This window comes from Chiloscyllium plagiosum, unplaced genomic scaffold (assembly GCF_037043375.1).
Source record: "Chiloscyllium plagiosum isolate Xiang-an unplaced genomic scaffold, Cpla_swu_hap1 HiC_scaffold_27, whole genome shotgun sequence".
Classification (NCBI taxonomy): Eukaryota; Metazoa; Chordata; class Chondrichthyes; order Orectolobiformes; family Hemiscylliidae; genus Chiloscyllium; species Chiloscyllium plagiosum.
Window position 1 is genome coordinate 72905168 of NW_028270165.1, and position 23798 is coordinate 72928965.

At 51.2% G+C, this 23798-nt stretch overlaps 1 protein-coding gene across 1 annotated transcript in view; it reads right to left on the reverse strand.

Moving 5' to 3' along the window:
• Positions 1 to 23798, reverse strand: part of parp2 (poly (ADP-ribose) polymerase 2) — a 140192-nt gene that overhangs the window by 113800 nt on the left and 2594 nt on the right. Inside the window, exons 2-6 of the mRNA XM_087975419.1 lie at positions 20408 to 20549; positions 19509 to 19645; positions 15843 to 16049; positions 15589 to 15756; positions 6118 to 6188 (exon numbers count right to left, since the gene is read on the reverse strand). Of these exons, the coding sequence (XP_087831545.1) occupies positions 6118 to 6188; positions 15589 to 15756; positions 15843 to 16049; positions 19509 to 19645; positions 20408 to 20549 (725 nt within the window). The remainder of the gene's footprint in view (positions 1 to 6117; positions 6189 to 15588; positions 15757 to 15842; positions 16050 to 19508; positions 19646 to 20407; positions 20550 to 23798) is intronic.

Sequence of the window (23798 nt, forward strand, 5' to 3'; positions counted from 1 at the left end):
GAATAGCATCCCACCCAGGCCCATCACCCTAAACTATCCCAGTAACCCTGCATTTCCCATGGCTGACTCACCCTAACCTGCACATCCCTGGGCACTATGGGTAATTTAGCATGGCCAATCCACCCTAACCTGCACATCCCTGGGCACTATGGGTAATTTAGGATGGCCAATCCACCCTAACCTGCACATCCCTGGGCACTATGGGTAATTTAGCACTCCCAATCCACCCTAACCTGCACATCCCTGGGGACTATGGGTAATTTAGCACGGCCTTTCCACCCTAACCTGCACATCCCTGGGCACTATGGGTAATTTAGCACGGCCAATCCACCCTAACCTGCACATCCCTGGGCATTACGGGTATTTTAGCACGGCCAATCCACCCTAACCTGCACATCCCTGGGCACTATGGGTAATTTAGCACGGCCAATCCACCCTAACCTGCACATCCCTGGGCACTATGGGTAATTTAGCACGGCCAACCCACCCGAACCTGCACAAGCCTGGGCACTATGGGTAATTTAGCACGGCCAATCCACCCTAACCTGTACATCCCTGGCACTATGTGTAATTTAGCACGGCCAATCCACCCTAACCTGCACATCCCTGGGCACTATGGGTAATTTAGCATGGCCAATCCACCCTAACCAGCACATCCCTGGGGACTATGGGTCATTTAGCACGGCCAATCCACCCTAACCAGCACATCCCTGGGCACTATGGGTAATTTAGCACGGCCAATCCACCCTAACCTGCACATCCCTGGGCACTATGGGTAATTTAGCACGGCCAATCCACCCTAACCTGCACATCCCTGGGCACTATGGGCAATTTAGCACGGCCAATCCACCCTAACCAGCACATCCCTGGGCACTATGGGTAATTTAGCACGGCCAATCCACCCTAACCTGCACATCCCTGGGCACTATGGGTAATTTAGCATGGCCAATCCACCCTAACCTGCACATCCCTGGGCACTATGGGTAATTTAGCATGGCCAATCCACCCTAACCTGCACATCCCTGGGCACTATGGGTAATTTAGCACAGCCAATCCACCCTAACCTGCACATCCCTGGGCAATGTGGGTAATTTAGCATGGCTATTCTCCCTCAGCTGCATGTCCCTGGCCATATGGGTAATTTTGCACGGCCAATCCACCCTACTCTTGACGTCCCTGGGCACTATGGGTAATTTAGCTTTGCCAATCAACCCTAATCTTCACATCCCTGAGCACTATGGGTAATTTAGCATGGCTAATGCACCCTCACCTGCACATCCCTGGGCACTATGGGTAATTTAGCACGGCCAATCCACCCTAAGCTGCACATCCCTGGACACTATGGGTAATTTAGCACGGTCAATCCACCCTAACCTGTACATCCCTGGGCACTATGGGTAATTTAGCACGGCCAACCCACCCTAACCTGCACATCCCTGGGCACTATGGGTAATTTAGCACAGCCAATCCACCCTAACCTGCACATCCCTGGGCACTATGGGTAATTTAGCACGGCCAATTCACCCTAACCTTCACGTCCCTGGGCACTATGGGTAATTTAGCATGGCCAATCCACCCTAACCTGCACATCCCTGGGGACTATGGGTCATTTAGCACGGCCAATCCACCCTAACCAGCACATCCCTGGGCACTATGGGTAATTTAGCACGGCCAATCCACCCTAACCTGCACATCCCTGGGCACTATGGGTAATTTAGCACGGCCAATCCACCCTAACTTGCACATCCCTGGGCACTACGGGTAATTTAGCACGGCCAATCCACCCTAACCTGCACATCCCTGGGCACTATGGGTAATTTAGCACGGCCAATCCACCCTAACCAGCACATCCCTGGTCACTATGGGTAATTTAGCACAGCCAATCCACCCTAACCTGCACATCCCTGGGCACTATGGGTAATTTAGCATGGCCAATTTACCCTAACCTTCACATCTCTGGGCACCATGGGTAATTTAGCACAGCCAATTCACCCTAACCTGCACATCCCTGGGCACTATGGGTAATTTAGCACGGCCAATCCACCCTAACCTGCACATTCCTGGGTACTATGTGTAATTTAGCACGGCCAATCCACCCTAACCTGCACATCCCTGGGCACTACGGGTAATTTAGCACGGCCAATCCACTCAAACCTGCACATCTCTCGGCACTATGGGTAATTTAGCATGGCCAATCCACCCTGACCTGCACATCCCTGGGCAATGTGGGTAATTTAGCATGGCCAATCTCCCTCAGCTGCATGTCCCTGGCCACTATGGGTAATTTTGCACGGCCAATCCACCCTAATCTTCACGTCCCTGGGCACTATGGGTAATTTAGCTTTGCCAATCAACCCTAACCTACACATCCCTGAGCACTATGGGTAATTTAGCATGGCTAATGCACCCTCACCTGCACATCCCTGGGCACTATGGGTAATTTAGCACGGCCAATCCACCCTAACCTGCACATCCCTGGGCACTACGGGTAATTTAGCACGGCCAATCCACTCAAACCTGCACATCTCTCGGCACTATGGGTAATTTAGCATGGCCAATCCACCCTGACCTGCACATCCCTGGGCAATGTGGGTAATTTAGCATGGCCAATCTCCCTCAGCTGCATGTCCCTGGCCACTATGGGTAATTTTGCACGGCCAATCCACCCTAATCTTCACGTCCCTGGGCACTATGGGTAATTTAGCTTTGCCAATCAACCCTAACCTACACATCCCTGAGCACTATGGGTAATTTAGCATGGCTAATGCACCCTCACCTGCACATCCCAGGGCACTATGGGTAATTTAGCACGGCCAATCCACCCTAACCTGCACATCCCTGGACACTATGGGTAATTTAGCACGGCCAATTCACCCTAACCTTCACATCCCTGGGCACTATGGGTAATTTAGCACGGCCAATCCACCCTAACCTGCACATCCCTGGGCACTATGGGTAATTTAGCACGGTCAATCCACCCTAACCTACACATCCCTGGGCACTATGGGTAATTTAGCACGGCCAATTCACCCTAACCTTCACATCCCTGGGCACTATGGGTAATTTAGCACGGCCAATCCACCCTAACCTGCACATGCCTGGGCACTATGGGTAATTTAACATGGCCAATTCACCTGACCTGCACATCCCTGGACTGAGGGTTGAAACCGGAGCACCCGGAGGAAACCCACGCAGACAAGGCGGTAGAATGTACAAACTGCACACGGACAGTTGCCCCGAGACTGGAATCGAACCTGGGTCCCTGGCACCGTGAGGCAGTGGTGCTCACCACTGAGTTCACAATGACCATCAACCAAGCAATTCTTTAATCTTTGAATTAGTCTATCTGACACTTATTGCTCCTGGGTGTTGGTGTCAGCAAACCCAGCCACAAGTCACCAGGGAAAGGAATTGGAACATTCCCTATTAATAAGAAAGCAAGCAGAGAGCATGTGAGGTAAAGAGAGAGAGAGAGAGAGAGACAGACAGACAGACAGAGAGAGAGAGAGAGAGAGAGACACAGAGAGAAAGAGAGAGAGAGAGAAACAGAGAGGGAGGGAGAGAGAGAGAGAGAGAGAGAGAGAGAGAGAGGAAGAGAGACAGTATGTGTGTGCGTGTGAGAGAGAGAGAGGGAGAGAAAGAGAGAGAGTGAGTATGTGAGAGAGAGAGAGGGAGAGAAAGAGCAAGTGTGTGTGTGTGTGAGAGAGAGAGAGACAGAGAGAATGAGAGAGAGAGTGAAAGAGTGAGGGAGAGAGAGTGAGGGAGAGAGAGTGAGGGAGAGAGAGTGAGGGAGAGAGAGTGAGGGAGAGAGAGTGAGGGAGAGAGAGTGAGGGAGAGAGAGTGAGGGAGAGAGAGTGAGGGAGAGAGAGTGAGGGAGAGAGAGTGAGGGAGAGAGAGTGAGGGAGAGAGAGTGAGGGAGAGAGAGTGAGGGAGAGAGAGTGAGGGAGAGAGAGGGAGAGAGAGTGAGGGAGAGAGAGTGAGGGAGAGAGAGTGAGGGAGAGAGTGTGAGGGAGAGAGTGTGAGGGAGAGAGTGTGAGGGAGAGAGTGTGAGGGAGAGAGTGTGAGGGAGAGAGTGTGAGGGAGAGAGTGTGAGGGAGAGAGTGTGAGGGAGAGAGTGTGAGGGAGAGAGTGTGAGGGAGAGAGTGTGAGGGAGAGAGTGTGAGGGAGAGAGTGTGAGGGAGAGAGTGTGAGGGAGAGAGAGTGAGGGAGAGAGAGTGAGGGAGAGAGAGTGAGGGAGAGAGAGTGAGGGAGAGAGAGTGAGGGAGAGAGAGTGAGGGAGAGAGAGTGAGGGAGAAAGAGTGAGGGAGAAAGAGTGAGGGAGAAAGAGTGAGGGAGAAAGAGTGAGGGAGAAAGAGTGAGGGAGAAAGAGTGAGGGAGAAAGAGTGAGGGAGAAAGAGTGAGGGAGAAAGAGTGAGGGAGAAAGAGTGAGTTAGAAAGAGGGAGGGAGAAAGAGGGAGGAAGAGGGAGGGAGGAAGAGGGAGGGAGGAAGAGGGAGGGAGAAAGAGTGAGGGAGAGAGAGGGAGAGTGAGGGAGAGAGAGTGAGGGAGAGAGAGTGAGGGAGAGAGAGTGAGGGAGAGAGAGTGAGGGAGAGAGAGTGAGGGAGAGAGAGTGAGGGAGAGAGAGTGAGGGAGAGAGAGTGAGAGAGAGAGAGGGAGAGAGAGTGAGGGAGAGAGAGTGAGGGAGAGAGAGTGAGGGAGAGAGAGTGAGGGAGAGAGTGTGAGGGAGAGAGTGTGAGGGAGAGAGTGTGAGGGAGAGAGTGTGAGGGAGAGAGTGTGAGGGAGAGAGTGTGAGGGAGAGAGAGTGAGGGAGAGAGAGTGAGGGAGAGAGAGTGAGGGAGAGAGAGTGAGGGAGAGAGAGTGAGGGAGAAAGAGTGAGGGAGAAAGAGTGAGGGAGAGAGTGAGGGAGAAAGAGTGAGGGAGAAAGAGTGAGGGAGAAAGAGGGAGTTAGAAAGAAGGAGGGAGAAAGAGGGAGGGAGAAAGAGGGAGGGAGAAAGAGGGAGGGAGAAAGAGGGAGGGAGAAAGAGGGAGGGAGAAAGAGGGAGGGAGAAAGAGGGAGGGAGAAAGAGGGAGGGAGAAAGAGGGAGGGAGAAAGAGGGAGGGAGAAAGAGGGAGGGAGAAAGAGGGAGGGAGAAAGAGTGAGGGAGAGAGTGAGGGAGAAAGAGTGAGGGAGAGTGAGGGAGAGAGAGTGAGGGAGAGAGAGTGAGGGAGAGAGAGTGAGGGAGAGAGAGTGAGGGAGAAAGAGGGAGGGAGAAAGAGGGAGGGAGAAAGAGGGAGGGAGAAAGAGGGAGGGAGAAAGAGGGAGGGAGAAAGAGGGAGGGAGAAAGAGGGAGGGAGAAAGAGTGAGGGAGAAAGAGTGAGGGAGAAAGAGGGAGGGAGAGAAAGAGGGAGGGAGAGAAAGAGGGAGAGAGAGAAAGAGGGAGAGAGAGAAAGAGGGAGAGAGAGAAAGAGGGAGAGAGAGAGTGTGAGAGAGAAAATGAGAGGAAGAGGAGAAGACAGAGAGAGTGAGAAAGGGAGAGAGAGGGTGAGCGAGAGGGAGACTGAGAGGGAGAGTGAAAGGGAGAGTGAAAGGGAGAGAGGGAGAGAGGGAGAGAGTGTGAGAGACAGGAAGAGGGAGAGACAGAGAGAGGGAGAGAGAGAGAGAGTGTGAGGGAGAGAATGAGAGGGATAGTGAAAGGGACAGGGAGAGAACGTGTGGGAGAGAATGAGAGAGAAAGGGAGAGAGAGAGAGAGAGAGAGAGAGAGACAGACAGACAGGTTGCACATCCCACCACTGCAAGAGAGTGAGAGAGAGAGGGAGTGAGTGAGTGAGTGAGTGAGTGAGTGAGTGAGAGGGAGGGAGGGAGGGAGGGAGGGAGTGAGGGGGAGGGAGTGAGGGATATTGCACACCAAAGGCCTAATCCAAGTTAGCGAGAGTCTGGGGAATGGAGGGCGACGAGTTGGCATCGGTAGGGGTTTTGGGATTAATGCGAGTGACAGATCACTGCGTTAACAGGAGCAGAGGGAGTGGGCACGGAGAAGTGACGCAGGGGGCCAGCTTTGTCAGTCCAGCTCAGATCCTCGCGTGGGGCAGCACCGTGCCGCTGCCCCTCTCTCCCCCCACCCCTCAAACCGGCGGTACCTTGCCCAGCTTCTGTTGGCACTCCGTGTCCACGGCCGCTTTCCCCTTGACGATCATCGTCTTCACTGTTTCTGAAGAGAGAAGGGACAGGGAGGTGGGTCTCGGCGGCGAACCTCATCACGCCCCCCTCAGGTCTGGGAGAACACCGCCAATCGGGGTGTGGGGTGGGGGGGTGGCCATTCCGCCCATCGAGCTGTGCTACCTCTCCGTGGAGCAACGCTCTCATTCCCATCTCCCTCCCTCGCACCCCACCACCCCCCCCCAACGGCGCCAACCCCTCCCCGAATCCCTCCCGGTTTAATTTGTCCGCCAGCCCGCCTCTCCTTCCGAAATCATTCGGCGTCTCAGCTTCTGTCTCCCCACCACCCCCTGCATCGATCGATGGCGTGTTCGGAAAAAGAGGCTCGTGCTCCCTGTGTGGATGGGAGTGGGGGGGGGGGGGAGGAGCGCCCTGTAGGGAGGTAAATCCTCGTGCCGGAACTTGGAGCGGTGGAGGGGGATGGGCGGGGAAAGTCCAGTTGTACCAAAGGCGGAGAGAGAGAGAGAGAGAGAGACAGAGAGAGAGAGAGAGAGAGAGAAGTCACGGATACGACTGAAAAGCAGGACCAAAAAGATTAAGAGTCTACAGGTTAACCCCCCCCCCCCACCCGAGGAATGTGAAACAAGACCGGCCTCGTAAACGCGTGGCTCAGAGACTGGCGCGGGAGCGAGAGCCCACGAGGCACTGGCGGCGATAGAGTCATCGAGGAAAGGTCACCGGACAAACGCAGGTGAGAATGCAATGGGTTAGGTTGGATGGGCTTCAGGTCGGTTCCACAGGCCGGCACGACATCGAGGGCCAAAGGGCCTGGACCGTGCTGGAATGGTCTACGTTCTGGAGGCCCACAGCACGTAAACAGGCCCTTCGGCCCAACCTGTCCATGCCGCCCCCGTTTTCCCAACTAATCGAGCGATTAATCTCGGAATTGTCAGCCGCGCTTCGCCCACTTGAAGATGTCGCCTCGTAGGGTGACGAAGCGTCTGGAGGCGAACCTTCCAGCTCAGCGAGCAAACCCACATCCAGAACCTCGACCCGAGCTACCAACCTTCTCCAAACTTGCGAACCTCGTCCCGTGTGCCTGCGTTTGGCCTCTGTCCCTCCATCCCCACACCAACCACGTACCTCTCCAAGTGTTTCTTAAATGCCAAAGTGGTACCCGCCCTCTGCCACGACCTGTCGCAGCCCGTTCCTGACACTCACCACCCCCTTCCGTGTGGGGATAAATTAACCCTGTGGACCCTATGGTACCTGCCACAAGCTGCTCCGGAAAACCACCTGGTAGATATTCTACAAATTCCTCTTCATGGAGATCCATGACCAACCTGACTCACCCCATTCCAACTGCATATAGAAGGTCTCCAGGATTATCGTAACAACGCCTTCTCTATCTCCTGATTTATTTTCCTGACTACCACTAAGGGGGGGGGTGTTCGAATGAGGCGGGCACCTGAATCATGCCGGGACCCGAGTCCTAGTGAATTAAGTAACTAGGGTTATGATTAGGGCTTTAAACTAAGTACTGAATCTGGGGGGGGGGGGGGGGAGAGGGAATGAGTCACAGAGTCATACAGCATTGAAACAGACCCTTCGGCCCAACCCGTCCATGCTGACCCAGATATCCCAACCCAATCTAGTCCCACCTGCCAGCGCCCGGCCCATATCCCTCCAATCCCTTCCTATCCCTGTCCCCATCCACCCTTTTAAATGCTGTCATTGTACCAGCCTCCACCACTTCCTCTGGCAGCTCATTCCACACACGTATCACCCTCTGTGTGAAACGTTGCCCCTGAGGTCTCTTTTATATCTTTCCCCTCTCGCCTTAAGCCTACGCCCCTCTAGTTCTGGACTCCCCAACCCCAGGGAAGAGACTTTGTCTATTTATCCTATCCATTACCCCTCATGATTTTATAAACCTCTATAAGGTCACCCCTCAGCCTCCGAGGCTCCAGGGAAAACAGCCCCAGCCTGTTCAGCCTCTCCCTGTAGCTCAAATCCTCCAACTCTGGCAACATCCCTGCAAATCTTTTCTGAACCCTTTCAAGTTTCACAACATCTTTCCAATAGGAAGGAGACCAGAATTGCACGGAATGAGCTGGGTTCAGTTGCATGGAAAGTTACGGAAAAAGTTTAAGGGAGGGAGGGATCAGGAAGGAGAGGTTATTAAGGTCTGCCAGAATGCGTAACAAGACAGAGAGTATGGAAATGGATGTAGGTTTGCTCGCTGAGCTGGAAGGTTCATTTCCAGACGTTTCGTCACCCTACTAGGTAACATCTTCAGTGGGCCTCCGGGCGAAGCACTGCTGATAATTCTGCTTTCTGTTTATATGTTTGGGTCTCTTTGGGTTGGTGGTGTCGTTTCCTGTGGGGAAGTCACTTCCTGTTCCTTTTTCTCAGGTGGGTGGTAGATGGGGTCTAACTCGATGGGTTTGTCGATAGAGGTTTGGTTGGAATGCCATGCTTCTAGGAATTCTCGTGCGTGTCTCTGTTTGGCTTGTCCTAAGATGGATGTGTTGTCCCAATCGAAGTGGTGTCCTTCCTCATCCATACGTGAGGATACTAGTGAGAGAGGGTCATGTCGTTTTGTGGCTAGATGATGTTCATGTATCCTGGTGGCTAGTTTTCTGCCTGTTTGTCCAATGTAGTGTTTGTTACAGTCCTTGCACAGTATTTTATAAATGACATTAGTTTTGCTTGTTGTCTGTATAGGGCCTTTCAACTTCATTAGCTGCTGTTTTGGTGGGTCTGTGGGCTACCACGATGCCAAGGGGTCTGAGTAGTCTGACAGTCATTCCCGAGATGTCTTTGATGTCGGGGAGAGTGGCTGGGGTTCCTGGACACAAACCAACAGCCACTCTCAGACAACAACTCACCAGGACCAAGGACCCGATACCCAGCATGAGCAAAACCAATGTGGTGTACAAAGTCCCATGCAAGGACTGCACAAAACACTACACAGGACAAACAGGAAGACAGCTAACGATCCGTATCCATGAACGCCAACTACCACGAAACGACACGACCAGCTGTCCTTAGTAGCCACACACACAGATGACAAGCAACATGAGTTCAACTGGGACAACACTACTATTATAGGTCAAGCCAAACAGAGAACAGCCAGGGAATTCCTAGAGGCATGGCACTCATCCACAGACTCAATCAACAAACACATCGACCTGGACCCAATATACCGGCCACTGCAGCGGACAGCTGGAACTGACACCCGGAAGCGGCAGAGACAAACCACTATAAATGCTGGAGGAAACATCACAGAAGCGCTTCACAGGAGGCTCCCAAGCACCGAGGATGTCACCTAGACAGGGGACGAAATGTCTGCAACACGAATTCCCAGCTCGGCGAACAGAACCACAACAAGGAGCACCCGAGCTACAAATCTTCTCCCAAACTTGGAACGCGTTTTGTCTGTTTGTTTGGGTTTGTTGCTGAGAAATCGGCGGACTGTGTTCATTGGGTACCCATTCTTTTTGAATACACGGTAGATTAGATTCCCTTACGGTGTGGAAACAGCCCTTCGGCCCAACCAGTCCACACCGTCCCTCCGAATAGTAACCCACCCGAACCCATTTCCCTCTGACTAATGCACCTAACGTTACGGGTAATTTAGCACGGCCAATTCACCCTAACCTGCACATGTGGGAGGAAACCCACGCAGACACGGGGAGAATGTGCAAACTCCACACAGACAGTCGCCAGAGGTGCTGTGAGGCAGCAGTGCGAACCTCTGAGCCACCGTGCTGCCCTTATATAGGTATAGGTGATTTTCCTCTGCTCTGCATAGTTCCTCTGTGCTGCAGTGTGTTGACTCGTTGAAATAATGTTCTGATGCAGCTTCGTTTGTGGGTGTTGGGATGATTGCTTCTGTAGTTCTGTATTTGGTCCATATGTGTTGTTTTCCTGTAGACGCTAGTTTGAAGTTCCCCATTGGCTGTTCACTCTACTGTGACATCTAGGAATAGCACTTTGTTGTTGTTTTCCTCCTCTTCAGTGAATTTTATGCCAGTAAAGGTATTATTGATGGTCTTGAAGGTTTCCTCTAATTAGTTTCGTCTAGTGATGCCAAAGATTACAAAATACCGTGTAAAATGAAGATGTTACCTCGTGCGGTGACGAAACGTCTGGAAATGAACCTTCCAGCTCAGTGAGCAAACCCACATCCAGAATGTCAACCTGAGCTACAAATCTTCTCAAAACTCGCTAAGTAAGTTTAGGAATCTAACAGCAGATAAGGGGGCCACTCTGAGAAGCGTGTCAGTCAACGCAGGACTGAAGCTGTTGTGCACGGAATGAGGTAAGTGGACTGACAGCGCAGATCGAAGTCAGCAGACACAACGCTGTGGGTATCACGGAAGCAGGGCTAGGAACTAAGCAGCCAAGGCTACACGTCTTGTGTACAGGCCCTCTCGAGGCAGTCGGGAAGAAAATAGATCAGGAGAGAGAGAAGACACTATTACAATAATCCTGGAAGCGTTCAGAATCAGGTTGGTAGTGGATCTCCAGGAAAAGGGATTTGTAAAACACCTAGCAGATGGTTTATCGGAGCAGTTTGTGGTAGAGCCCACTGGGGAACAGACAATCCTGGTTTCTGGGGACGCGGCAGACTTGATTAGGAAGCTTAAGATGAAGGAGCCGCTAGGAGGCAGTGAGCATTGTGTGTAAGAATTCACCCTGCGGTCTGAGAGGGAAAAGCTGGATTCAGACGTTGCGATTGAGTAAGTGTAGCTGCAAAGAGGCGAGGGAGGAGCTGGCCCGAGTTGATCGGAAGGGGGGAAAAAGTGAGGACTGCAGATGCTGGAGATCGGAGTCAAGGTCAAGAGTGGCGCTGGAAAAGCACAGCAGGTCAGGCAGCATCCAGGGAGCAAGAAAATCGACGTTTCGGGCAGGAGCCCTTCATCAGGAATAGAGGCTGGGAGCCTCCGGGGTGGAGAGATAAATGGAAGAGGGGGTGGGTGGGGGAGAAGGTAGCAAAGTGTACACTAGGTGGATGGGGGTGGGGATGGAGGTGATAGGTCAGAGAGGAGGGCAGAGCGGATAGGTGGGAAGGGAGATAGGCAGGTAGGACAGGTCATGAGGACAAGTGCTGAGCTGGAAGGTTGGAACTGAGGTTATGTGGGGGGAGGGGAAATGAGGAAACTGGTGAAGTCCACATTGATGCCCTGGGGTTGAAGGGTCCCGAAGCGGAAGATGAGGCATTTAGCACGGCCAATCCACCCTAATCTGCACATCCCTGGGCACTATGGGTAATTTAGCACGGCCAATCCACCCTAACCTGCACATCCCTGGGCACTATGGGTAATTTAGCACGGCCAATCCACCCTAATCTGCACATCCCTGGGCACTATGGGTAATTTAGCACGGCCAATCCACCCTAATCTGCACATCCCTGGGCACTATGGGTAATTTAGCACGGTCAATCCACCCTAATCTGCACATCCCTGGGCACTCTGGTTAATTTAGCGTGGCCAATCCACCCTAACCTAGACATCCCTGGGCACTATGGGTAATTTAGCACGGCCAATCCACCCTAATCTGCACATCCCTGGGCACTATGGGTAATTTAGCACGGCCAATCCACCCTAACCTGCACATCCCTGGGCACTATGGGTAATTTAGCATGGCCAATCCACCCTAACCTGCCCATCCCTGGGCACTATGGGTAATTTAGCACGGCCAATCCACCCTAACCTGCACATCCCTGGGCACTATGGGTAATTTAGCACGGCCAATCCGCCCTAACCTGTACATCTTTGGACTGTGAGAGGAAACCAGAGCTTCCTGGAAGAAACCCACGCAGACACAGCGGGAGAACGTGCCAACTCCACACAGACAGTCGCCCCGAGGCTGGAATCGAACCTGGGCCCCTGGTGCTGTGAGGCAGCAGTGCTCCTGGGGCAGGAACTGAACAGGTTACTTTGCCTCAGTGTTCACAGCGGAAGGCACCAGCGGCGTACCAGAACCTGGAGAGAGTCAGGGGGCCATCGCTCAGGAGAAAGGTACTGGGGGAAAGCTGAAAGGCGTGAAGGTGGATAAATCCCCTGGACCAGATGGACTACACCCCAGAGTTCTGAAAGAGACAGCTGAGGAGACTGCACAGGCTCTGGTGGTGATCGTTCGGGAATCACTGAGGCAGGAGGGTCCCAGAGGACTGGAAAATGGCTAACGTAACACCCCTGCTTGAGAAGGTGCAGGGGGATCTGGGTGCTCTAGTTCATGAGTCACAGAAAACTAGCAATCGTGAATGGCAGATAATAAAGAAAGCAAATGGAATGTCAGCTTTCAGAGCTAAGGGATTGGAGTGGAAAGGTAAGGAAGTGTTGTTGTAACTGTATGAGGGACTGGTGAGAGCGCACCCGGAGTATCATGCACAGTTTTGGTTCCGTTATTCAAGGACAGGCGTCGTGACGTTGGAGGCAGCTCAGAGGGCGCTCACTGGATTGATCCCAGAGATGAGGGGCTTGTCGTATGAAGAGGGATTGAACAGTTTAGGCCTGTACTCTCTGGAATTTAGATGACTGAGGGGAGATCAAACTGAGGTATTCAAGAGGATAAAAGGTGTGGATAGAATAGACGTAAATAGGGCGGAAGCCTCTGGAGTACAACAGGATCTGGACCAGACGGGCCAATGGGCTGAGAAGTGGCAGATGGAGTTTAATTCAGATAAACGCGAGGTGCTACACTTTGGGAAAGCAAATCTTAGCAGGACTTATACACTTAATGGTAAGGTCCTGGGGAGTGTTGCTGAACAAAGAGACCTTGGAGTGCACGTTCATAGCTCCTTGAAAGTGGAGTCGCAGGTAGTTAGGATAGTGAAGGAGGCGTTTGGTACGCTTTCCTTTATTGGTCAGGGTATTGAGTACAGGAGTTGGGAGGTCAGGTTGTGGCTGTACTGGACATTGGTTAGGGCCACTGCATTCAGTTCTGGTCTCCCTGCTATAGGACGGATGTTGTGAAACTCAAAAGGGCTCAGAAAAGATTTACATGAATGTTACCAGGGTTGGAGGATCTGAGCTACAGGGAGAGGCTGAACAGGCTGAGGCTGTTTTCCCTGGAGTGTCGGAGACTGAGGGGTGACCTTATAGAGGTTTATAAAATCATGAGGGACATGGTACAGTGAATAGCCGAGGTCTTTTCCCTGGGGTGGGGGATGAAGTCCAGAACTAGAGGGGCGTAGGTTTAGGGTGAGAGGGGAAAGGGACCCGAGGGGTAACTTTCTCACCCAGAGGGTGGTGCGTGTGTGGAATGAGCTGCCAGAGGAAGGGTGGAGGCTAGTACAATGACAGCATTGAAAAGGTGGATGGGGACAGGGATAGGAAGGGTTTGGAGGGATACGGGGCAGGGGCTGGCAAACGGGGACTGGATTAGGTTAGGGATATCTGGGTCGGCACAGCCGGGTTGGGCTGAAGGGTCTGTTTCCCGTGCTGTACATCTCTAAGGCTGCAAGGAGCCATCCCAAATTGCTTCCTTGTTCCTGAACAGGTCGAACCATCTTCAGAAGTGACACCCCTGTGAGAATGTGGTCAGCTGATACGGAGTATTCACTTGCATCCCCAAACAATAGAGCACAGAAGCCTGGCTGTCTGGCAGGAAGCAGAGAGAGTGGGGGAGAAAAGGGTCCGTCTCAGGATGGCAGCCGGTGACAAGTGGTGTCCCACAAGGCTCAGTGCTGGGACCACAACCTTCCACTTTATACATTAACGATCGCGATGAAGGGACTGAGGGCATTCTGGCTACGTTTGCAGATGATACAAAGATAGGTAGAGGGACAGGTAGCAGTGTGGGTGGCACGGTGGCACAGTGGTTAGCACTGCTGCCTCACAGCGCTAGAGACCCGGGTTCAATTCTCCGCCTCAGGCAACTGACTGTGTGGAGTTTGCACATTCTCCCCGTGTCTGCGTGGGTTTCCTCCGGGTGCTCCGGTTTCCTCCCACAGTCCAAAGATGTGCAGGTCAGGTGAATTGGCCATGCTAAATTGCCCGTAGTGTTAGGTAAGGGGTAAATGTAGGGGCATGGGTGGGTTGCGCTTCGGCAGGTCGGTGTGGACTTGTTGGGCCGAAGGGCCTGTTTCCACACTGTAATGTAATCTAATCTAAGAGTCAGCTGTTAAGAAGGCAAATGCAATGATTGCATTATTTCGAGAGGACTTGATTATAAAAGCAGGGATGTACTTCCGAGGCTCTACAAAGCTCCAGTCAGGGCCACATTTGCCGTAGCGGGCCCCATATCTCAGGGAGGATGTACTGGCCCTGGAGTGGGTCCAGAGGAGGTTAGAGAACATGGAACAGTGCAGCGCAGAACAGGCCCTTCGGCCCTCGATGTTGCGTCAACCTGTGAACTATTCTCAGCTCGTACCCCTACACTATCCCATCATCATCCATGTGCTTATCCAAGGATTGTTTAAATCTCCCTAACGTGGCTGCATTAACTACATTGGCAGGACAGGCATTCCACACCCTTACCACTCTCTGAGTGAAAAACCTGCCTCTGACATCTATCACCCCTCAGTTTGTAGTTTTGCCCCACGTACAAGCTGACGTCATCATCCTTGGAAAAAAGACTCTCACTGTCCACCCTATCTAATCCTCTGATCACCTTGTATGTCTCTATCAAATCCCCTCTCAGCCGCCTTCTCTCCAATGAGAACAGACCCAAGTCTCTCAGCCTTTCCTCATAAGACCTTCCCTCCAGACCAGGCACCATCCTGGTCAATCTCCTCTGCACCTTTTCCAATGTTTCCACAGCCTTCCTGTATACTGAGGTTCACGAGAACGATCCCAGGATTGGAAGACTGAACGTATGAGGGACATTGGCGGACTCTGGATTTACGCTCGATGGAGTTCAGGAGGAGATGGGTCGGGGGGGGGGATCTAACTGAAACGTGCAGAATACAGTACGGCCTGGACAGAGTGGACGCTGGGGAAGATGTTTGCATCAGGAGGAGAGACTCGGACACGAGGGTACAGCCTTTAGAACGGGAGATAAGGAGGAACGTCTTCAGCCAGAGAGTGGGGAATCTATGAAATTCACTGCCACAGAGGGTTGTGGGGGCCAGGTCACTGAGTGCGTTTAAGACTGAGATAGATAGACTCTTGATGGTCAAGGGGGGGGGGGCAAGGGTTACGGGGAGAATGGGGTCGAGGAACGTAATGACTGAACGGCGGAACAGACTCGATGGGCCGAGTGGTCTAATTTCTGCTCCGATGTCTCACGGTCTCAATCCAGACAGACTGAAGCCGTGATGGGCGGTGAACGCTAAACAAAACACATCTCCTCCGGTCCATGGCACACTTACCCGACGCATCCCGCCCGGCCTCCACTCCGCGCCCCCCCGACAGCACCCAAACCATGCCCCCCCCCCCTCCCCCTCCCTCACCCCCGGCCCGATACCAGCGAGGGGAGGGCAGCAACGCCGCGCTTACCTTGGCTGTCGGCCGCTGCCTGCTGACTGCCGGCGTCTCCCTTCTCTGGACGCACCCGGCGCGCCCTCTTGGCGGGGACAGAACCCGCGGGCGAGGGGGAGGAGGAGGATGTGGACGCACCGTCGGAGGGCCGTGAGTCGTCAGCGTCGCTGGGCGTCGCCGCGGCATCTGCGGGCGGGGGAGAGACAGAACGTGGGTGAGAGACGCCGAGGGCAGGTCGGAGCCCGCGAGACACCGGCGGGGTGCGCTTTTACCTGAACGCAGGCGGCTCATCTTGCGCTCGTACTTGGTCCCGCTGTTGACCTGCCTCATCCGCCCAACCTCCAGGAGGTAGCGGGCCCGCCCAATGGAGTGGGGCACCGTCGCCGCTCCCCCCCGCCTGGCCCGCTCCAGTTCGGCACACACCGCGGCGCCATAGGGGCGCCAGACGGCGTCGTCACCCTGCCACTGCCACACGAAATCTGGGCGGAAAACGGCAAGAGGTTAACCGGACTGAGAGCTCCCTCTACCCTTCAATCTGAAAGTAAAGCTCCCTCTACCCTTTAATCTGAAAGTAAAGCTCCCTCTACCCTTTAATCTAAAAGTAAAGCTCCCTCTACTCTTTAATCTAAAAGTAAAGCTCCCTCTACTCTTTAATCTGAAAGTAAAGCTCCCTCTACCCTTTAATCTGAAAGTAAAGCTCTCTCTACCCTTTAATCTGAAAGTGAAGCTCCCTCTACCCTTTAATCTGAAAGTAAAGCTCCCTCTACCCTTTAATCTGAAAGTAATGCTCCCTCTACCCTTTAATCTGAAAGTAAAGCTCCCTCTACCCTTTAATCTGAAAGTAAAGCTCCCTCTACCCTTTAATCTGAAAGTAAAGCTCCCTCTACCCTTTAATCTGAAAGTAAAGCTCTCTCTACCCTTTAATCTGAAAGTAAAGCTCCCTCTACCCTTTAATCTGAAAGTAAAGCTCTCTCTACCCTTTAATCTGAAAGTGAAGCTCCCTCTACCCTTTAATCTGAAAGTAAAGCTCCCTCTACTCTTTAATCTGAAAGTAAAGCTCCCTCTACCCTTTAATCTGAAAGTAATGCTCCCTCTACCCTTTAATCTGAAAGTAAAGCTCCCTCTACCCTTTAATCTGAAAGTAAAGCTCCCTCTACCCTTTAATCTGAAAGTAAAGCTCCCTTTACCCTTTAATCTGAAAGTAAAGCTCCCTCTACCCTTTAATCTGAAAGTAATGCTCCCTCTACCCTTTAATCTGAAAGTAAAGCTCCCTCTACCCTTTAATCTGAAAGTAAAGCTCCCTCTACCCTTTAATCTGAAAGTAAAGCTCCCTCTACCCTTTAATCTGAAAGTAAAGCTCCCTCTACCCTTTAATCTGAAAGAAAAGCTCCCTCTACCCTTTAATCTAAAAGTAAAGCTCCCTCTACCCTTTAATCTGAAAGTAAAGCTCTCTCTACCCTTTAATCTGAAAGTAAAGCTCCCTCTACCCTTTAATCTGAAAGTAAAGATCCCTCTACCCTTTAATCTGAAAGTAAAGCTCCCTCTACCCTTTAATCTGAAAGTAATGCTCCCTCTACCCTTTAATCTGAAAGTAAAGCTCCCTCTACCCTTTAATCTGAAAGTAAAGCTCCCTCTACCCTTTAATCTGAAAGTAAAGCTCCCTCTACCCTTTAATCTGAAAGTAAAGCTCCCTCTACCCTTTAATCTGAAAGAAAAGCTCCCTCTACCCTTTAATCTAAAAGTAAAGCTCCCTCTACCCTTTAATCTGAAAGTAAAGCTCTCTCTACCCTTTAATCTGAAAGTAAAGCTCCCTCTACCCTTTAATCTGAAAGTAAAGATCCCTCTACCCTTTAATCTGAAAGTAAAGCTCTCTCTACCCTTTAATCTGAAAGTAAAGCTCTCTCTACCCTTTAATCTGAAAGTAAAGCTCCCTCTACTCTTTAATCTGAAAGTAAAGCTCTCTCTACCCTTTAATCTGAAAGTAAAGCTCCCTCTACCCTTTAATCTGAAAGTAAAGCTCTCTCTACCCTTTAATCTGAACGTAAAGCTCTCTCTACCCTTTAATCTGAAAGTAAAGCTCTCTCTACCCTTTAATCTGAAAGTAAAGGTCCCTCTACTCTTTAATCTGAAAGTAAAGCTCTCTCTACCCTTTAATCTGAAAGTAAAGCTCTCTCTACCCTTTAATCTGAAAGTAAAGCTCTCTCTACCCTTTAATCTGAAAGTAAAGCTCCCTCTACTCTTTAATCTGAAAGTAAAGCTCTCTCTACTCTTTAATCTGAAAGTAAAGCTCTCTCTACCCTTTAATCTGAAAGTAAAGCTCCCTCTACCCTTCAATCTGAAAGTAAAGCTCCCTCTACCCTTTAATCTGAAAGTAAAGCTCCCTCTACCCTTTAATCTGAAAGTAAAGCTCTCTCTACCCTTTAATCTGAAAGTAAAGCTCCCTCTACCCTTTAATCTGAAAGTAAAGCTCCCTCTACCCTTTAATCTGAAAGTAAAGCTCTCTCTACCCTTCAATCTGAAAGTAAAGCTCCCTTTACCCTTTAATCTGAAAGTAAAACTCCCTCTAACCTTTAATCTGAAAGTAAAGCTTCCTCTACCCTTTAATCTGAAAGTAAAGCTCCCTTTACTCTTTAATCTGAAAGTAAAGCTCCCTTTACTCTTTAATCTGAAAGTAAAGCTCTCTCTACCCTTTAATCTGAAAGTAAAGTTCCCTTTACCCTTTAATCTGAAAGTAAAGCTCTCTCTACCCTTTAATCTGAAAGTAAAGCTCTCTCTACCCTTTAATCTGAAAGTAAAGCTCTCTCTACCCTTTCAATCTAAAAGTAAAGCTCTCTCTACCCTTAAATCTGAAAGTAAAGCTCTCTCTACCCTTTCAATCTAAAAGTAAAGCTCTCTCTACCCTTTAATCTGAAAGTAAAGCTCTCTCTACCCTTTCAATCTAAAAGTAAAGCTCTCTCTACCCTTAAATCTGAAAGTAAAGCTCTCTCTACCCTTTCAATCTAAAAGTAAAGCTCTCTCTACCCTTTAATCTGAAAGTAAAGCTCTCTCTACCCTTTAATCTAAAAGTAAAGCTCTCTCTACCCTTTAATCTGAAAGTAAAGCTCCCTCTACCCTTTAATCTGAAGGTGAAGCTCTCTCTACCCTTTAATCTGAAAGTAAAGCTCTCTCTACCCTTTAATCTGAAAGTAAAGCTCTCTCTACCCTTTAATCTAAAAGTAAAGCTCTCTCTACCCTTTAATCTGAAAGTAAAGCTCCCTCTACCCTTTAATCTGAAAGTAAAGCTCCCTTTACTCTTTAATCTGAAAGTAAAGCTCCCTCTACCCTTTAATCTGAAAGTGAAGCTTCCTCTACCCTTCAATCTGAAAGTAAAGCTCCCTCTGCCCTTTAATCTGAAAGTAAAGCTCCCTCTACCCTTTAATCTGAAAGTGAAGCTTCCTCTACCCTTTAATCTGAAAGTAAAGCTCCCTTTACCCTTTAGACTGAAAGTGATGCTCCCTTTACCCTTTAATCTGAAAGTAAAGCTCCCTCTACCCTTTAATCTGAAAGTAAAGCTCTCTCTACCCTTTAATCTGAAAGTAAAGCTCTCTCTACCCTTTCAATCTAAAACTAAAGCTCCCTCTACCCTTTAGTCTGAAAGTAAAGCTCCCTCTACCCTTTAATCTGAAAGTGAAGCTCCCTTTACCCTTTAATCTGAAAGTAAAGCCTCCTCTACCCTTTAATCTGAAAGTAAAGCTCCCTCTACTCTTTAATCTGAAAGTAAAGCTCCCTCTACCCTTTTACAGAGAAGGTAAAGCTCCCTCTGTTTTTCCCAATGGAAAGTAAAACTCTCTGTACTGTTTTGAACTGAATGCAAAGCTGTCTCTACGCTTTAACAACAAGATGAATTTAAAGTTCCCCGGAGTGTCTGCCCATTGAACACTGTCAGGACAGGATCGTACAGTCCTTCTTTTCTTCCACGGCGTAGCGCACGTTCCTCTCAAAGCCCGTCTGGCTGTTCCTCTGCACCATTTTCTTCAAATCCACTTGCAGGGTGACATTCGTGGGAAGAGACAGCTGAACAGAGGTACTCCCTGACCTGGGCGGAGGGAGAAAGATATGGTGCAATGTCAGTGTCCACGTAATTCACTTGGAAAGTCTGAGCGGGGACAGGGGGGAACTGAGGAAGAGAGAGAGAGAGGGAGAGGGAGAGAAAGAGAGGGGGCTGACCGAGAGAGATAGAGAAAAAGGGACAGAGAGAGGTGGACAGGCGAAGAGAGAGAGAGAGAGAGACAGAAAGACATAGTAAAGGACAGAAGGGGCGAGAGAGAGAGAGAGAGGGGCGTTGGGGGGGGGGAAACTGACAGAGTGAGAAAGAAGGATAGACCGGGAGATGGAGTGGGAGACAGAGAGAGAGAGACAGAGAGAGAGAGAGACAGACAGAGAAACAGGGATAGATCAAGAGAGAGAGAGAGAGAGAGAGAGAGAGAGAGAGAAAGAATGAGAGAGGCCCAACCAAGAGACAGAAAAAGAGGAATAGACCGAGAGGGAATGGGGTCCAAGAGAGACTGAGTGAGTGAGTGAGTGAGTGAGTGAGTGAGTGTGTGTGTGTGTGAGAGAGAGAGCGCGAGAGAGACAGCAATTCAAACTGGGGATGAAGAGTGTTTGGGAGTGTGGGAACAGAAGCAAGCAGAGATATGAAGGTTGTGGGACTGGAGGAAATCACAGAGATGGGGAAAGGGTGGTGGGTGTGAAAGGGGAAAGTGGGCGATCAGAGGGAGCGGTGGGGTTAGAGGCGATGGAAGGATTTTGAGTTTTGAAGCAGAGAGCCCCTTGGCCGAACGCTGCCCCCGAGACTCACCGCAAAGCATCTGAGAGATCCTGCTCGTGTTCCGTCGAGTAAACGTTCCAGGATCCGTCATCCCCTTCCCACTCCCAGCGACAAGCCAACTCGTCAAGACCCCCCTCCTCTTCCTCATCGTCCGCCATCCCTCTCTTGCGGCCTGCAGGGAGAACACCAGTCCCACCATCACAACTCTCACGCACACACACTATCAAGGTTAATCTTATCAATATCTAGGCTTGCGCTGACAAGTGGCAACTACCATCTCCAACAAGAGACAATCCCATCACCGCCTCCTGATGTTCAATGGCGTTACCGCCACTGAATTCCCCCACTACCAACATCCTGGGGGTTACCGTTGACCAGAAACTGAACGTGGACCAGCCCCGTATAAACCCAGCGGCTACAAGAGCAGGGTCAGAGGCTGGGAATCCTGCAGCGATCACTCCCCTCCTGACTCCCCGCTCCCCGAGCCCTGTCCCACCATCGACAAGGCATAAGTCAGGGAGGCTGAGGGAGTACTCCCCACTTGCCTCTGGATGGAGGGGGGGGGGGCAGCTCCGACAACACTCGAGAATCTCCACACCGCCCAGGGACAAAGCAGCCCCCCCACACACCCCGCTCGATTGGCCCCAGCCCCACAAACCCCCCACTCCCTCCCTCCACCCCACCCACCGACGCTCAGTCGCAGCAGTGTGTACCGTCTACAAGACCCACTGCAGAACCTCACCGAGGGGCTCCTCAGACAGCACCTTCCCAAAACCCCCCACACCCCTCTACCATCTAGAAGGGGGATGGGGGGGGGGGCAGCAGATACACGGGGAACACCACTCCCCCTCCCCCTCTCCCCAACTCCGAGCCACTCCCCGTCTCAGAATCTATCTGCCGTTCCTTCCTGGGGTCAGAACCCTGGGATTGCCCCCCCTCCCTGAGGGACATCGTGGGTCTACCCCACAGCACGTGGCGAAGATGGCAGCTCACACCCCCTCCCACCTTCTCAAGGAGGGCAATAAGTGATATTTAAAAGCCCCTCTGAGGCACAGAATCGTTGTGTGATACAGTGCAGGACTACGCGCATGACTGAGGTACCCAGTAGAAGAGTCGCAGCACTCCATCCACACCACCCAGGACCTCCTAAACACCATCAAACACACCAAGATAGAGGACGACGGAGCGATGGTCCCATGCGACGTAACAGCACCGTTCACCCCCTGCAACGTCGGCCCGGCGGAGGGAACACACGCGCACACGCACACGCACACGCACACACACACACCCCCCCCAACCACCATCAATCACATTACCAACGAAAACATCATGAAGCCAGTGGACCTGTGCCTCACCACCCACTTCACCTTCAACAACATAGTCTACAAACAAAACAACGGCACACCCATGGGATCTCCGCTATCAGGACTCACAGCAGAAGCGGTAATGCAAAGGCTAGAACAAACAGCCCTACCAACCATCAAACCAAACATCTGGGTCCGCGACGTAGATGACACCTTTGTCATCACAAAACGAAACAAGAGAGAAGAGATATTTAACATCATCGACAACACCCTCACAGGCATAGAGTTCACCAGGGAGGAAGAAACCGACAACAAACTCGCATTCCTGGACGTCACAGTCGAAAGAAAGGACAAGGGAGAACTACAAACCTGCGTATACAGAAAACCGACTAACACTGACCAAAGACTTAACTACACCAGCAACCATCCCAACACACACAAACAAAGCTGTATCAGAACGCTATTCCAACGAGCCACCACACACTGCAGCACAGACGAACTTCGGAAAACAGAGGAGAACCACCTATACGACGTATTCAAGAAGAACGGATACTCAAAAAATACAGTGCGCAGATTCCTCAAGTACAAACCACGACAAGCAGACCAAACACAGCCAGAAACCCTAACCACCTTACCATACATCAAAGAAGTCTCAGAACAGACAGCCAGACTACTGAGACCCCTCAGAATCCTAGTAGCACACAAACCCACCAACACTCTCAAACAAAAACTAACAAACCTAAAAGACCCAGTACAACCCATGGGCAAAACCAACGTCGTCTACAAAATTCCATGCAAGGATTTGCCACAAACACTATGTAGGACAAACAGGAAGAAAGCTAGCCACCAGGATACACTAACACCAGCTAGCCACAAAAAGGCACGACCCTCTCTCCCTCGTAGCCCTACACACGGATGAAAGAAACCACCATTTCGACTGGGACAACACATCTATCCTGGGACAGGCTAAGCAAAGACATGCCAGAGAATTCCTAGAGGCCTGGCACTCCAACCACAACGCCATAAACAAACACATAGATCTGTCAACCCCTCAGAAAACGAACAGGAAATGACACCACCACAAACCCCAGGACTCCCATCCAGGAGAAAGATATAAATAGAAAGCAGGAGACAACCTCTTCGCTTCACTTGGAGGTCGCCACTGATGATGTTACCTAGCCAGGTAATGAAACGCCTGGATATCAAACCTACAGCTCAGCGAGCAAACTTACACCCTGGAGCTGTTTTCCCTGGAGCGTTGGAGGTTAAGGGGTGATCAGATGGATAGGGGTAAATAGACAAGGTCTTTTCCCTGGGGTGGGGGAGTCCAAAACTAGAGGGGCATAGGTTTATGTTGAGAGGGGAAAGATATAAAAGGGACCTAAGGGGCACCCAGAGGGTGGTGCATGTGTGGAATGAGCTGCCAGAGGAAGTGGTGGCGGCTGGCACAATGACAGCATTGAAAAGGCATCTGGATGGGGACATGAACAGGAAGGGTTTGGAGGGACATGGGCCAAGTGCTGGCAAATGGGACTGGATTGGGTTGGGGATATCAGGGTCAGCGTGGACGGGTTGGACCGAAGGGTCTGTTTCCGTGCTGTTGGTTGAGGGGTGATTCTGAAGGCAGTGGCCTAGCAGTGTGATCGCCGGACTGTTAATCCAGAGACACGGGCAACATTCTGCGGACCCAGGTTGGAAGCCCACCGCGGCAGATGGTGGGATTTGAACACTCGGCAAATCCTGAAACTAAGAGGCTAACGATGACCTCGAATCTATTGTCGATTGTTGCAAAAACCCATCCGGTTCAGGAGTGTCCTTTAGGGAAGCATATTGCCTTCCTTACCCAGTCTGGCCTACAGTCTGTGACTCCAGACCCAGAGCACTGTGGCCGACCCTGCGCAATAAATGCTGGGCCTGGCCCGTGATGTCCTCATCCCTTGAATGAATAATAAAAAAAAATCTGGAACTGACTGCCTTGAGAGATGCAGAACCACTAAGTACAATGTAAAGAAAATACTTCTAAGACACCACGACTCTCTGCCCCACTCCCTCGCTGTCCTCAGCCTCCGGTCTGCAAGCTTAACGAAATCCCAAAGAAACTCAGTATTTTCCCCGAG